The sequence below is a fragment of the Tachyglossus aculeatus genome, chromosome 3 (assembly GCF_015852505.1).
Source record: "Tachyglossus aculeatus isolate mTacAcu1 chromosome 3, mTacAcu1.pri, whole genome shotgun sequence".
NCBI lineage: Eukaryota > Metazoa > Chordata > Mammalia > Monotremata > Tachyglossidae > Tachyglossus > Tachyglossus aculeatus.
Window position 1 is genome coordinate 39,921,991 of NC_052068.1, and position 15,589 is coordinate 39,937,579.

A 15,589-nucleotide genomic window follows, 5' to 3' on the forward strand; every position below is an offset into this window, starting at 1 on the left:
TAACAGGCACTGTACTAAGTGTTGGGGTTGATACAAGCTACTCAGATTGGACACAGTCCATGTCCCTCATGGGGCTCAAAGTCTTAATCCCCATTTTACAGAAGCAGCATGGCTCAGTGGAAAGAGCCCGGGCTTTAGAGTCAGAGGTCATGGGTTCAAATCCCAGCTCCACCAATTGTCCGCTGTTTGACTTTGGGCATGTCACCTAACTTCTGTGGGCCTCAGTTCCCTCATCTGTCAAATGGGGATGGAGACTGTGAGCCCCCCATGGGACAACCTGATCACCTTGTATCCTCCCCAGCACTTATAACAGTGCTTTGCACATAGTAAGCACTTAACAAATACTATCATTATTATTATTATTTTACAGATGAGAACCTTGGCTTCACTGACACTGTCCTCTTCTGGATCTCCTCCTATCTCTCTGGGCACCCATTCTCAGTCTCTTTCCTGGGCTTCTCCTCTGCCTCCCACCCCCTAACTGTGGGTGTCCTTCAGGGTTACGTTTTGGGTCCCCTTTTGTTCTATTCTCCAGCTATACCCACTTCCTTGGAGAACTCATTCACATGGCTTCAACTATCATCTCTATGTGGATGATTCCCAAATGTACATCTCCAGCCTTGGTCTCTCTCTTTCTCTGCAGTCTCACATTTCCTTCTGCCTTCAGGATGTCTCTACTTGGATGTCCCGCTGACACCACAAATTTAACATGTCCCAAACAGAGCTCCTTATCCTCCCAACCAAACCCTGTCCTCCCTGTGACTTTCCCATCACTGTAGACAGCACGACCATCCTCCCTATCTCACAAGCTTGTAACCATGGTGTTATCCTTGGCTTATCTATCTCACTGAACCCACACATTCAATTTGTCATCAAATCCTGTTGGTTCAACCTTCTCGACATCACTAAAATCCACTCTTTCCTTTCCATTCAAACTGCTACCACATTAATCGAAGCACTTATCCTATCCCACCTTGATTACTGCATCAACCTCATCGCTGACCTTCCTGGCTCCTCGCTGACCTCCCACTGCAGTCCATACTTCACATTGCTGGCTGGGCCTATGCTTCATCCATTAACCCATACTGCTTCCCTTGAAGATGGGTATTCAAACTTCGACTCAAGCTTAACATTTTATAAGCCCAGATTCCTCACACTTTCACATCATATCCATTGTCAACATCAACAGCACAACACTCTTGTGGGTGCCTTGATTTTGCAGCCTCTGAGTCCTCTTTGATTCCTCTCTTTCTGTTCATCAACCTGCAGAATTCATCCATCTTCAAGGTCCTTCCTCCTCCTCATTGCTCATCTCTTTCCCTCCAGTGTCTCCCTGCCTAGGGCTTCAATCTTATCCTAAGTGCTGCAACTAGAAATATCTTAAATATTAATCTCATCAGGTCAGTTCCATCCTCCAAGGCCCATTTTGGCTTTTAAAAAATGAGAAAACTTGATCAGTTCCAAGTTTTTTAATAACTAGTTCCTGGGCCCTAACTGTCCTCTTCATTGATTTATTGATTGATTCTTTAAAACCCTCCAGTTTGTGCCTTCTGCTGGCCTCAAGCAAATCTGCTTATTGACTCACATTCAGTCCTGAAAAATAATGATTGTCGATACCATTCATTCCTTCCCCCTCTTCTTTGTCAAACCACGTCTCTGTCCTCGAGCTTTTTATGGAATGTGCCTGTTAACTCCCAAGCACTTAGTACAGTGCTCTGCACACAGTACATGCTCAATAAATAACACTGATTGATTGATTTTAATGCTCTAACAAAAATCAATTGCCTCCGTGAAGTTTTCCCAGATTTATCCTCCAAACACAGTCATACAATTCACTCTAGCCTCCCAGCAAACACGTATCTATCTAAAAATCTTTTGAATATGTGTCTTTTGTTTCTTATTGTTATTTATGCCCTGCTTATTCTGTTTCCCCATTACATTATAATATTCAAGCAGGCAGGTGACTTCATACTTTTCTTTTGCAGCACTTCTCAACACCAGAGAACAGCATGGTCTAGTGGAAAGAGCCTGGGCCCGGACATTGGAGGACTTGGGTTTTAATCCTGGCTTCACCACTTGTCTGCTCTCTGTCCTTGGGAAAGTGACTTCATTCACTTGTCTGTGCCTCAGTTACCTCATCTGTAAAATGGGGATTAAATCCTTCTCTCTCCAATTTAGGCTGTGAGCCCTCTGCAAGACAGGGATTGTATCTGACCTGACTACCTTATTTCTACCCCAGCACTTAGAAAAGTGCCTGACACATAGTAAGCGCTTAGAAAATACCATTAAGAAACAGGTTTATAATAGGAATTCAGTAAATACTATTGCTGGTGAAAAAAAATACTTATTTTTTTCCCCCAAGTGTGTTCTCCCTTCTGGACCTAGTCAGCCTAATTGAGATTTTTAGGAACCACTTATAAATCCATTTTTCTGTTCAGGTTCTAGCAAACTTTGAGCCTGAACGAATCTTAACTATTAAAGTATTTCTGTTTTCCTAGGATGACTGGCATTTCCTTCTGAATTATATGTCATTCTTAGGAATCACTTAAAACATTTCAGTCACTTGGAATTCTTTGCATGGAAGCTCCCAGAGCTGGAATCTGGATAATCCAAATATCAGATAACACTCAAGAATAGAGCAGACAGTCACAGCTGGGAGAAGCCAGTCAGTAAAGCTAAGAGTGTAGGAGATTTTACAAAGCAATATCCCTTTACAAAGCAATTTTACAAAGGCTAAACCATTAATGGTTACCTTTAATGGTTCGGCATGCCATTATTTTGAGTGCATATATTTGAGACCTGATGAGGCTAAGCACTGAGTCCCATCTAAGTGTTTATGTTGTATTTTAAGGTTTTATTTGGGGGAGAAAGTCTTTCACTGGGGCAAAGCAGGTGTAAGTCCACTTGTGGATTGGGCAGCTTCTGACTCAATATCTGCTCAGTAGCATTTCAGACAGGCAAAAAATAAAAATAAACCAGACTGTTCTTCCCTTGGCACTTTGGAAATACCCTGATCTTGGCTGGGCTGAGGTAAGGTCAAAGTTCATTTGATTACTCTAAAGAATGTCTGAAATTTGCTTCCACACAGCTACAACCCCAGTTGGCATTCCAAGGACCAGAGGGTCTGGCCGCATGTGGTCATTAACATCCCACTGTTTGGTTACCAAGGGGTCAGAATCAGGCTACCTCAATATACCATCATAAATAATTGTGTTTCGTCAGTCATAATTCCAAAACAGTTGACTGGTCACTATGTTCTCAGCTTCTATTTGGTGATGAAATAATCCCTGTTTTCAGTCCAACACTTTAGAGCAGTAGGGAAATAGACAGCAAGAAATGAAAGAAATTGTGTGTAAATATGAGGAATTATAATTTTAAGATCTTTTCTGAATCTCCCAATGTGTTAATTTGTTCATTTCTTCACTGTATTAGTTTCTGTGCCACAGCTGCCCTCTAATTCAGGTGACTGATTAAAGTTTTCTTCATGGCTATGATGGGGTGTCTGAACCTATTCTGTACATATGGCTATGGGAAATCTTTAAAAGTTCTTTGGGATTGGATTTCATTCATTCATTCAATTGTATTTATTGAGCGCTTACTGTGTGCAGAACACTGTACTAAAGGCAATTGGCATTTTAATCAGTCAATGGTATTTATGAATAGTTGTTTATCAATAAATCAAATTTATTGAGTGCATTCCATGTGCATTCTGCACAGTTCCAAGCGCTTGAGAGAGTATTCATTCATTCATTCAATCATTCATTCAATCATATTTTTTGAGCGCTTACTGTGTGCAGAGCACTGTACTAAGCGCTTGGGAAGTACAAATTAGCAACATATAGAGTTGGTCCCTACCCAACAACGGCCCACAGTCTTGAAGGGGGAGACAGACAACAGAACAAAACAAAACAAGTATTACAGAGCCGTTAGACACGTTCCCTGCCCACTAGACTATATTTCTCAGCAGTGGACATTGATGATAGTTTTCAAAGATCAAAGTCTTCTTTAAAGGGAGTTAAGATTAATAGGAATTTCAGCTTGGGGAGTGAATTGAAATCGACTGTGTTTGTGCTCAGCCCCATCTAAGCTGGAGTCAAAAGGCACGTTTCAGGAAGGAGTACTGTTATAGGAGCTCCATCAGATCATGCTGAGTGTTTTATAGATCCTTTGGCTGCAGTGACAAAAGGGCAGGCATTAGCACTTTGGTACGATCTTCCTCGGGTCCCATAGATCCTCCTTCTGCCCACTGGTTCTTGGAAACTGAGATACTGAAGGAGCTCATGATGTAATGCATAGAGCACGGGCCTGGGGGTCTGAAGGTCATGGGTTCTCATCCCGGCTCCGCCACTTGTCAGCTGTGTGACCTTGGGCAAGTCACTTCACTCCTCTGGGCTCAGTTACCTCATCTGTAAAATGGGGATTGAGATTGTGAGCCCCACATGGGGCAAGGGACTGTGTCTATCTCAGTTTGCTTTTATCCATCCCAGCGCTTAGTACAGTGCCTGGCAAATAGTAAGTGCTTAACAAATACCATTATTATTATTATATAAAAATAATGGGGACTTGAAAACTCAGGGCCACTGTACCATTGTATGATACGGCCTTCAATGAGGTCTCTTTTCCGAACAGCCTCCCCTTCTAGGAAGGTCACCAGGAAAGTCCATTCCCTGCCCCAACAGAAGCCAGAGGTCACGCTCTGTGGTGACCTGCCAACTAGGAAGCTTTGGAAATGTCAGGTCATCATGGAGGTTGTGGCCTGCCAGAAGCTTCCTACAGTGTAGACTGTGAGATCTTGTGGGACAGGGATTGTCTGATCTGATTGTGTTATATCTACCCTAGCTCTTGGTATAGGTGATTAAAAAATAACTAATCAATCAATCAGTCATATTTATTCAGCACTTACTTTGTGCAGAGCACTGTACTAAGCAATTGGGAGAGTACATTATGAGTTGATGGACATGTTCCCTGCCCGCAATGACCTTACAGTCTAGAGGGTGATCTAGACATTAATATAAATCAATTAATTATGGGATATGTACATAAGTGCGATGGGGTTTACTGTGGGTAAAATATTATTATGGTTATTATTATGACTTTTATTAATATCAAGCAGGCTTCTGCTTGGACTAGGGGAGATCATCAGGTCTGCCCCATCAACCCTTGAAAATATTGTTCATTTGTTCATATACCTTCCTATTCGCCATCCTTGGAATTCTTGTTTTTAAAGTGTTCATACTGTCTGTATCTTCCCTATAATGTATTCCTTTTTTTCCCAAGTGTGTGTCCTCCTCCACTGAGATAGCAAGTTTCAGACACAGACTTTGTCCAGTGTTTAGCACAAAGCAAACACTCAATAAATACCATTAACACTATTAAAAGTCAGTTCATTTTTCTTCGGACACCTTCACGATTTTTTACAGCCTTTTATGCCCAATCATTTTCAAATAGTGTTTTCGAAATGCTGAAAATCACATCATTCAGGAAGACTCTCTTTCTAAGAGGTCACCCATGCATGGCGGTATGTGAGATTCATTCATTCATTCAATCACATTTATTGAGCGCTTACTGTGTGCAGATCACTGTACTAAATGCTTGGGAATTACAAATCGGCAGCATATAGAGATGGTCCCTACCTAACAACTGGCTCACAGTCTAGAAGGGGGAGACAGACAACAAAACAAAACATGTACGTAGACAGGGGCTGAATAAATGATTAGCTCATATACTAGGTAACAAAAAAACTTAATTCTAAACAGCTGTGTGTGCCTTTCAAGTTAAGAATAAGAATATAAAAATAGTAACCATTTGACTCATTCAATTATTATTTTGCAAATTCAATGCAGGATAGTGCCTAGGTGTAATATTAAAATAGGCAACTTTGGCATGCAAAAGCCACAATATAGCACGGTATAAAAACTTAAGGAATCTTAAATTCATGGATTATCATGTAGCATTCTATTTTGTCCTTTTTTATGGTGTTTGTTAAGCACTTACTATGTGCCAAGCACTCTTCTATTAATTGGGGTAGACACAAGGTTATTAGGCTAAGTGCAGTCCCTGCCCCTCATGCCCCAAAGAGAAGGGAGTAGGATTTAATCCCCATTTTACAAATGAGGAAACTGAGATTCCAAGAAGTTCAGTGACTTGCCTGAGGTCACACAGCATATAAGTGGCAGAGCCTGGGTTAGAATTCACAACCTCTGACTCTCAGGCCTGTACTCTTTTCAGTAGGTCACATTACTTATCTGTTTCTCTTTTATTTTATCTTTTAATGTGTTTTTTTTCTCTTTAAAAGTACCCAAAGCTCAGTGCTTTTGTTTGTGTCTATGTGTTTATGTTTGTTTGTGCTAGTAGGTATTTAGGAAGTGGATGTGTGGATGTTGTGAGTGTGGTTTTCCTCCCCATCCTTGCCTAGCAAGGGGACTCTTCTCTCAATTAATCAATCTTATTCATTGAGCACTGAATATGTGCAGAGCACCATACTAAGCAGTTCGGAGAGTACAATATGACAGAACTGGAGGACACTTTCCCTGTCCACAACTAGCTTACAGTCTAGAGGGGGTCCTTGGACACCACCTCCCCACAGAGCACAACAAGTTTGATTCTGGAAGTGAAGGCCCCCAGGGACTCTCACTTCAGATGTCAAGCAGCCCTGGCCCTGTTCAGTTGCCTTCGACACTGTCGAATTGAATGAATATCCCCTTCTCTTGGAAACACTATCCAATCTTGGCTTCAGTGATACTGTCCTCTCCTGGTTCTCCTATCTCTTTGGCCAGCGTGGCTCAGTGGAAAGAGCATGGGCTTGGGAGTTAGAGCCCATGGGTTCAAATCCCGGCTCCGTCATTTGTCAGCTGTGTGACTTTAGTCACGTCACTTAACTTCTCTGGGCCTCAGTTACCTCAGCTGTAAAATGGGGATTAAGACTGTGAGCCCCACGTGCGACAACCTGATCACCTTATAGCCTCCCCAGTGCTTAGTACAGTGCTTTGCATATAGTAAGCTCTTAACAAATGCCATTATTATTATTATTCTCGGGCTCTTTCACAGGCTCTTCCTCTGCTTCCCACCCCCTAACTGTGGAAGTCCCTTAAGTTTCATTTCTAGGTCCCCTTCTATTCTCCACCTACACCCACTTCCCGGGAGAACTCATTTGCACCTATGGCTTCAATTGCCATCTCTATGTGGATGATATCCAAATCTACATCTCCAGCCCTGCTATGTCTACTTCTCTACAGTCTTGCACTTCTTCCTGCCTTCAGGATATTTCTACTTAGGATGTCCTGCCGAAACCTCAAATATAACATGTCCAAAATAGAGCTCCTTATCTTCCCAACCAAACCCTGTCCTCCCCGTGACTTTTCCATCACTGTAGACAGCACCACTATCCTCCAAGTCTCACAAGCCTGTAACCTTGACATTATCCTTGATTCATCTCTCTCATTTAACCCACATATTCAATCTGTTGCCACATTTTACTGGTCCAAATTTCAGATAATCTGTAAACTCCGCCCTTTCCTCTCCATCCAAACTGCTACCACGTTAATTCAAGCACTTATTCTATTCCCGCCTTGATTACTGCACTGTCTCCTTGCTGAGCTCCCTACCTACTGTCTCTACCTACCCCAGCCCATACTTCACTCTGCTGCCCAGATCATTTTTCTACCAAATTGTTCAGTCCATGTGTCCCGACTCCTCAAAAACCTCCAGTGGTTACTCCATCCACCTCCATATCAAGCAGAAACTCCTTTGCACTTTAGTCACCCCTCCCTCAGCCCGACATCACTTATGTACATCCGTTATAGATGTATTTATAAATAAATAACTGTAAGCTTGCTGTGGGCAGGGGAGGTGTCTACCAACTGTTATACTGTACTCTCCCAAACACTTAGTACAGTGCTCTGTACACCATAACTGTTCAATAAGTACAACTGATTGATTCATTGATCAGTTTTTGAAGTTTTGCCACATCCCAGGGATCATGGAAGCAGACCAGTACAGGGTCACCCATGATGTCGGGCACTGGAGTGGAGCAGGAACATGGCAGGCTCTTCACAGGGGGCAAATTCCCAGCTGGCTTTGCCCTGGGCCTATGCAGAGGCTTGACTCAGCCAGAGAGGCTGAGGGGATGGTGGTGTATTTGTTGGGCCCCCAGTGCACACATCATTAGAGAAGCAGCGTGGCTCAGTGGAAAGATCATGGGTCAGAGGTCATGGGTTCAAATCTTGGCTCCACCAATTGTCAGCTGTTTGACTTTGGGCAAGTCACTTAACTTCTCTGTGCCTCAGTTACCTCATCTGTAAAATGGGGATTAAAACTGTGAGCCCCCCAAGGGACAACCTGATCACCTTGTAGCCTCCCCAGAGCTTAGAACAGTGCTTTGCACATAGTAAGTGCTTAACAAATACTATTATTATTATTATTATTATTCCCAACTGTGACAGCCACAGTGCAAGAATGCTTCAGAAGAGGAGAGGAAGCTCTTTGCCAGAGAAGTTATTGCCAGTATCAGTCAGTCAGTAAATGGTATTTATTAAGCACTTACTATGTGCAGAGCACCATACTAAGCACTTGGGAGAGTACAACAGAATTAGCAGACACATTCCTTGACCATAACGAGTTTACAATACAGAGTTTGCCAAGCATTTCAGCTGCCTGCTTCTGCCCATCAATGCCTTCCCCTCATGGAGTGCTTCCTATTAGGCAGAGCCATCGCTTGTGTTCTAAAGCCACTTTATAACTTCTCTGCCACTTAAACCTGGCTAGCCCTGCTGCTTGACTTAGTCTGAGAGATGTCATCCCTACCAGGTGAAGTGAGATGATCCGGATTCTCCATTGGAATGCCACTCCTTTACACTACACTATCTGAATTCCTTTATCCTTTCCTCACAGGTCCTATTTTCCATCCCTTAATCATTTGTGTCACTTTTCTTTGTGTCTACTTGAGAAGCAGTGAAATCTAGTGGGTAGCGCTGGGGCCTGGATGTCGGAAGAACCTGGGTTCCAATCCCAGCTTTGCCATTTGTCTGCTGTGTGACCTTGGGAAGTCACTTAACTTCTCCATGCCTCAGTTATCTCATCTGTGAAATAGGGATTAAGACTGTGAGCCCAAGTGGGATATGGACTGTGTCCAACTTGATTAGCTTGTATCTACCCCAGTGCTGCAACGGTGTCTGACACATAGTAAGTGCTTAATAAATACCATTAAAAAAATCCACTCCAGATTCTCTGCATTCTTTTTAAAGTGACAAGAACTGGGCTGTGACTGATTGATTGATGTGGTCACTGCAGGGCAAAGAAGAAGGATTACTCTTGTTGATACATCCCAGTACCTTGAATGCTATCATGTTGACTTTGTTGATAAAGACCTTGCTGACATATTCAGTTTTGCGTCATTTCTGTTCTCCCAACCCCATACACTGTGTTTTCTGTTTTATTTTCTTTTTCTAGCCAGCTGTTCTCAATCTGTGGGAGCCAAATTTATGCGAACTCAAAATTTATATGACCATTTTGCTTCGTACTATTTAGACCACATCTTCCCTGCACTCCTTTTTATTTTTTGCCTAGAAAAGGTATCAGGTAGACTGTTTTGTCTGGAAAAAAAGTGATTCAGGAATTTTAGGCCACCTAAAGGCAGAACCCCAAGTCAGACCAACCAAACAGCCACCCTTAGTGCTTTTATTTTAACCCTTCTTCAGCATGTATGTTCATATGTACAAATATTTATTCGGCTATTTCAAGCTGACACAAACTACTACATTTCTCCTGCTTCCTCTATTTATACATCATTTATGCCTGCCTGTTTATCCTTGTTGATTTTAAGCCCTGAGGGTAGAGAATATCTTTTTAAAGCATCTGTTAAGCACTTTGTAGCAAGCACTGTTGTAAACACTGGAGTACATACAAGTTAATCAGATTGGATGCAGTCCCTATTCCACATAGAGCTCACAATCCAAGAAGGAGGAGGGAGAGCAGTTATTAAATCTCCATTTTACAGATGAGGTAACTGATGCCCAGAGTACTGAGGTGACTTGCCCAAGGCCACACAGCAGGTAAGTGATAGAGCTGGGATTAGAACCCAGGTCCTTTGACTCTCATGCCCATACTACTTCTGCTGGACCTCTTTGCTTCTCTTTTTCTTCTAGTTTACTCTCCCTAGCACTTAATTCAATCCTCTGCACACAGGGCTCAATACATCTTGTTGATTACTAAATTGGGACATCAGGAGAGTGATTTTTCTGAGAGTTGGGCTTCCTAGGAGAGTTGGGGCGAGATGACAGTTACAGCTTTCCTTTTCATTTTCCTAGAAATGTCTCTGGCCTTGGTCAGGTTCTGTGTTTGCTTTGCTATTTCAGGGAATGGTAAGGTGGACGGGGGTAGAAACAGGTGACAATGTCCACTACATTGTAAATTCATTGTGGGTAGGGATTGTGTCTACCAACTCCTTTGTATTGTACTCTCCCAAGCATTTAGCATAGTACATTGCAATCCAGGAAACACTCAATAATTACCATTAACTGATTGATTGGTGCATGATCTAGAATCATTTATCCATTCCTTCCCCATTTGTGTGCTTGCAAACTTTCAGCGGTGGCCTCTGTGTCAAATTATTAAATATCACAAAAAATCCAACACATTTATCCTCTAGTTGAAAATTGGGTTTGTCAAAGCATCATTGGAGAGCAATTTTAAAATCTAACTATGGTAAGGAAGATCAGATATATTCTTCACATTTTACTTATATGTATATTACTTCATTCGTTTCAGAAGCAGGACTCAGAGAAGCCAGGAAAGCCCATGGGAGAAATGTGATGTTTGTTGATGGTAACAATAACCATGATACCTAGTTCCATAAGCAGTTTAATTTACAGAGCTAATTCCACTATGAAGGGATTTTAGTACTCCGTGGGTGTTCAGGAGATGATTATTAACAGTAACAACAAATATAGTGATAATACATCTAGAAATGGAAAATTTCAAGAGCGAATATGCCTTTCCCCCTTAGGAATGGGGAGGAGGAGCAGGTGTATAAATATATTCCAATACACCCACCTTGTAGACCACCCCCTTGCAGCTGGTCAGGTCATTTGGAAGCACAGGTGGGAGCAGTTGGCCTGACAAGTAGTAGCAGTGGGTAGAAGGCAGGGATTGTGTCTACAGTTCTATTGTTCTCATCCAAACTGGGGACCAGTGCTTTGCACACAGTAAGTACTCGATAAATACCTGACTGATGAGACGTAGTAGCAGCAGCATTTATGTCATACCCACTTGGTGGGGTGCACTGTACTTGGATAGTACAGAATAGCAAAGTGGCAAGTTCCCCACCCACAAAGATAGTACATGTAATGGAGAACCCAAAAGAAGGTGGATTGCTCAGAATCCACCCAAGGAAATGTCTGAGTCTTTACTGGAGTTCTAAAAGTAGCTCTTCACCCTACTTCTAAATTGTCACATCTCTGCAGCACCTAAGACAGGGGTGCTAGTAGATAAGGAAGGTCATTTTTATTTTTATATGGTCTTTGTTAAGCTCTTACTATGTGCTAGGCCCTGAACTAAGCAATGGGGTAGATAGAAGTTAATTGGGTTGGACAAAATCCATGTCCCACATAGGCTCACAGTATTAATCCCCGTTTTACAGATGAGGTAATTGAGGCACAGAGAAGTTAAGTGATTTGCCCAAAGTCACACAGCAGAAAAATGGAGGAGCAGGTTTAGAACTCAGTTCCTTCTGATTCCCAGGCCTGTGTTGTATCCAATAGCCCGTATTGTTTCTCCATCCTAACCTCCCTGTGCCTAGAGCTGTGGGAGGTGAATTTAGACTAATTTATCTCTTCTCACTCACCTGCAATGGACATTTCCAAGCTTCACTGGTAAACTTGGTTCCAATTTCACTACCCCACCTTCTCAACCTCTTTGATCTCCTCCTCCTTTAACTGATGAACCAGGCCATAGCCACATTGTTTTTGGGTGTGTTGTTTTTTTTGTTTTTAAACTGAGAAATCTAATGCAGGAAAGAACAACATCGGCAGGGTCCTCCCTCAAAAGGCAGCCATCCCCCACAGGTAGTTTTATCCGGACTTTCCTCTCATGGGTGGGAGGCTCCCTTGTTCTGTTTTCACACTGTGGCTCAGAGCCACTAATACGGCTCCTGGTTAAAGTGAAACTTTGGTCAGAAAACAGTGAAAACATTCTCTCAAGAATGTGAGAGACAGCGAGGGCCTACCTGGACCAAGCTATATCCTGTACGCTGAATGAGTGCACGCAGGGCTGCTTCTTTCTGTGTGCCGCTCAATCCATCCCCGGATTTTTGATTTGATTCCATTGACAGTGATTATCAGCAAAAAATCAGGTTAATTAGGGATGCTCACTGCAATCAAATTTAAGATAAATTAAGTAAATTAATATTGTTAAGACCAAAAGTGTCTTTTTCCCAAAAGGCATTTGCATGACCAATTCTCTCTAATTATGGTTCACCTAGCTGAGAAACAGTGAGCCCTTAGGGTCAATAAAGTGCAACTTTAAAAAATTTCAATTTTCCAGTTGGCTTGAGGAATTTATAAAACAAAACTATATTACTGAATTTTCTTTAACAGCTTGATCAAGCAGTAGCCCATAATCATGATTCAAAAATTAAAATCCAAAAAAGGTGGCATTCATTTTACCCATAAAGTAGAAATAAAGTAGATAAACATCCTGTTATGAAATAGTGAAGTTATGAAACAGCAACATATTATGAGACTTTTAATTCAATAATGAAGACACCTATATTTAAGTCATATATGATTACATTTCTAATTTTTCTTTTTTGGTTATTTCAGTTTACTGGACTTCTGATACATTTCAGTTATAGAGACTAAATAACGAGGACTATGGCAATTTTTATGACATTTTAAAATGGAACTGGGACAAAAATGCAACCCAACTGATCATTTCGGTAAATCATAATGCCTATTTTTCAATAAGAAAAAACCACAAATCTCCTTGGTCTCACTTAGAACCAATAGGGAGTAAGGAGTCACTTTTCTTCTGAAATTCAGAAAAAATTGATAGAAAATTCTTCATTATAAATGAGATTTATTTGTTTCAGTCTACAAATATAGCTTATAACTAGGACCTGTAACAAGTACCAATCTACAACAGCCCTGTGGGGGACAGAGACTGATTATCTTGTATCTATTCCAGTGCTTAGTACAGTGCTTAGCACCTAGAAGGTGATTAACAAATGCCACAAGTAGTATATGCAAATCAATCAATCAGCCAGTCACATGCAGAATTCCACAATGATAAACCCTGTGTTTTTTAAGAATAATATCCCACATTCTCCCCCACTAGTTTGTAAGCTCTTTGAGGGCAGGGATCATGTCTACCAACTCTACAGTATTATAGTCTCCCAAGAGGTTAATAGAGCATTTTGCAGATAGAAAGCACTCAATCAATACCTGAATGACTGAGAGACAAGTCAGAATAATTTTTAGAGTCAACATGATAAAGGGAAGAACCTGTGAAATTCATTCATTCATTCAATCACATTTATTGAGCACTTAACTTTTTTTGCAAAATGGTATTTGTTAAGTGCTTACTATGTGCCAAGCATTTTTATAAGGGCTAGGGAAGATACAAGGTAATTAGGTTGTCCCACATAGGGCTCACAGTCTTAATTCCCATTTTACAGATGAGGTAACTGAGGCACAGAGAAGTTAAGTGACTAGCCCAAGGTCACACAGCTGGCAAGTGGTGGAGCCAGGATTAGAACCCATGACCTCTGACTCGCAAGCCCGTGCTCTTTCCACTGAGCCATGGTGCTTTTCTGTGTGCAGAGCACTGTACTAAGCACTTGGAAAGTACAATTTGGCAACAAATAAAGAAAATCCCTGCCCACTGTGGTCTCACAGTTTAGAAGAGGGGAGACGGATATCAAAACAAGTAAACAGGCATCAATAGCATCAATATAAATAGAATTATAGATAAATACACATCATTAATAAAATAAATATAATTATCAATATGTACATGAATACACAAAAGTGCCACGGGGCAGGTAGGGGGGTAGAGTAGATGGAGTGAGTGGGGGCTATGGGGAGGGGAGATGGAGCAGAGGAAAAGGAGGGGCTTAGTCCAGGAGGCCTCCTGGAGGAGGTGAGCTTTCAGTAGGGTTTTGAAGGGGGGAAGTGTCCTAATTTGGTGGATGTGAGGAGGGAGGGCATTCCAGGCCAGAGGTAGGATGTGGGCCAGGGGTCGACAGCAAGACATGTGAGAACGAGGCACAGTGAGAAAGTTAATACCAGAGGAGTGGAATGTCCAGGCTGGGTCATAGAATGTGAGAAGGGAGGTGAGGTAGGAGGGGGCGAGGTGATGGAGAGCTTTGAAGCCAGTAGTGAGATTTTGCTTGTTATAGAGTTTGATAGGCAACCACTGGAGATTTTTGAGGATTTTTGGGGGGTGACATGCCCAGAACGTTTCTGTACAAAGATAACCCAGGCAGCAGAGTGAAGTATAGACTGAAGTGGGGAGAGACAAGAGGTTGGGAGAGCAGAAAAAATGCTGATGCAGTAAGTCAATCGGGATAAGATGAGTGACTGTGTTAACATGGTAGCAGTTTGTATGGAAAGGAAAGGGCAGATCTTGGTGATGTTATGAAGGTGAGACCGACAGGTTTTGGTGACTGATTGGGTATGTGGGGTGAATGAGAAAGCGAAGTCAAGGATGACACCAAGGTTGTGGGCTTGTGAGACAGGAAGAATGGTAATGCTGTCCACAGTGATGGGAATTACAGGGAGACGACAGGGTTTGGGAGGGAAGATTAGGAGCTCAGTCTTGGACATGTTGAATTTTAGGTGGTGGGAGGACATCCAAGTAGAGATGTCCTGAAGGCAGGAGGAGATGCAAGCCTGGAGAGAGGGAGAGAGAACAGGGGAGTAGATGTAGATGTGAAATATTATATATTAAGAAACAGACTAAATTTGGGACAAGACTGAGAGAAGTCAAAGATGAAACCAAGATTGTGAGCTTCTGGGAGTGAGCAGTGAGGTTGAATGCAATGGGAATGCTTTAGGGTTAAAGTTTAGGAGGGAAGATAGAGTTCAATTTTTGACATGTAATATTGAGTTTAACATATTAGAAGTCCCCTAAATGGACAGCATAATAAGCATCATCAACAACATTTATTTAGTGCTTCTGTGTCCAGAGTACTGTGCTAAGTACTGGGGAGAATGAAGTAGTTAAAATAAATTATTTCTTCTTTCAAAGGAATCTTTCTGCTTGCAGTCTAGCAGAGGAGACATATACTTATATTACAGATTAGGAGGAAGGCAGGAGGAAATATAGACAGTCCCCTTTAGACTATAAACCCTCTGTGGGCAGGGAAGGTGTCGACATTTCATTTGGATGTCTGCCCGCCACCTAAAGCTCAACATGTCGAAGACTGAACTCCTTGTCTTCCCTCCCAAACCTTGCACCCTCCCTGACTTTCCCATCTCTGTTGACGGCACTACCATCCTTCCCGTCTCACAAGCCCGCAACCTTGGTGTCATCCTCGACTCCGCTCTCTCATTCACCCCTCACATCCAAGCCATCACCAAAACCTGCCGGTCTC

General features: G+C 42.1%; 1 protein-coding gene across 2 annotated transcripts in view; it reads right to left on the bottom strand.

The window, feature by feature from the left end:
- The window catches only part of A1CF (APOBEC1 complementation factor), a 133,644-nt gene that overhangs the window by 71,729 nt on the left and 46,326 nt on the right, over positions 1 to 15,589 (bottom strand). For both annotated transcript variants that reach the window (XM_038744037.1, XM_038744036.1), the window contains exon 2: positions 12,221 to 12,364. In XM_038744037.1, the coding sequence (XP_038599965.1) occupies positions 12,221 to 12,319 (99 nt within the window). In that variant the 5' untranslated portion in view covers positions 12,320 to 12,364. The remainder of the gene's footprint in view (positions 1 to 12,220; positions 12,365 to 15,589) is intronic.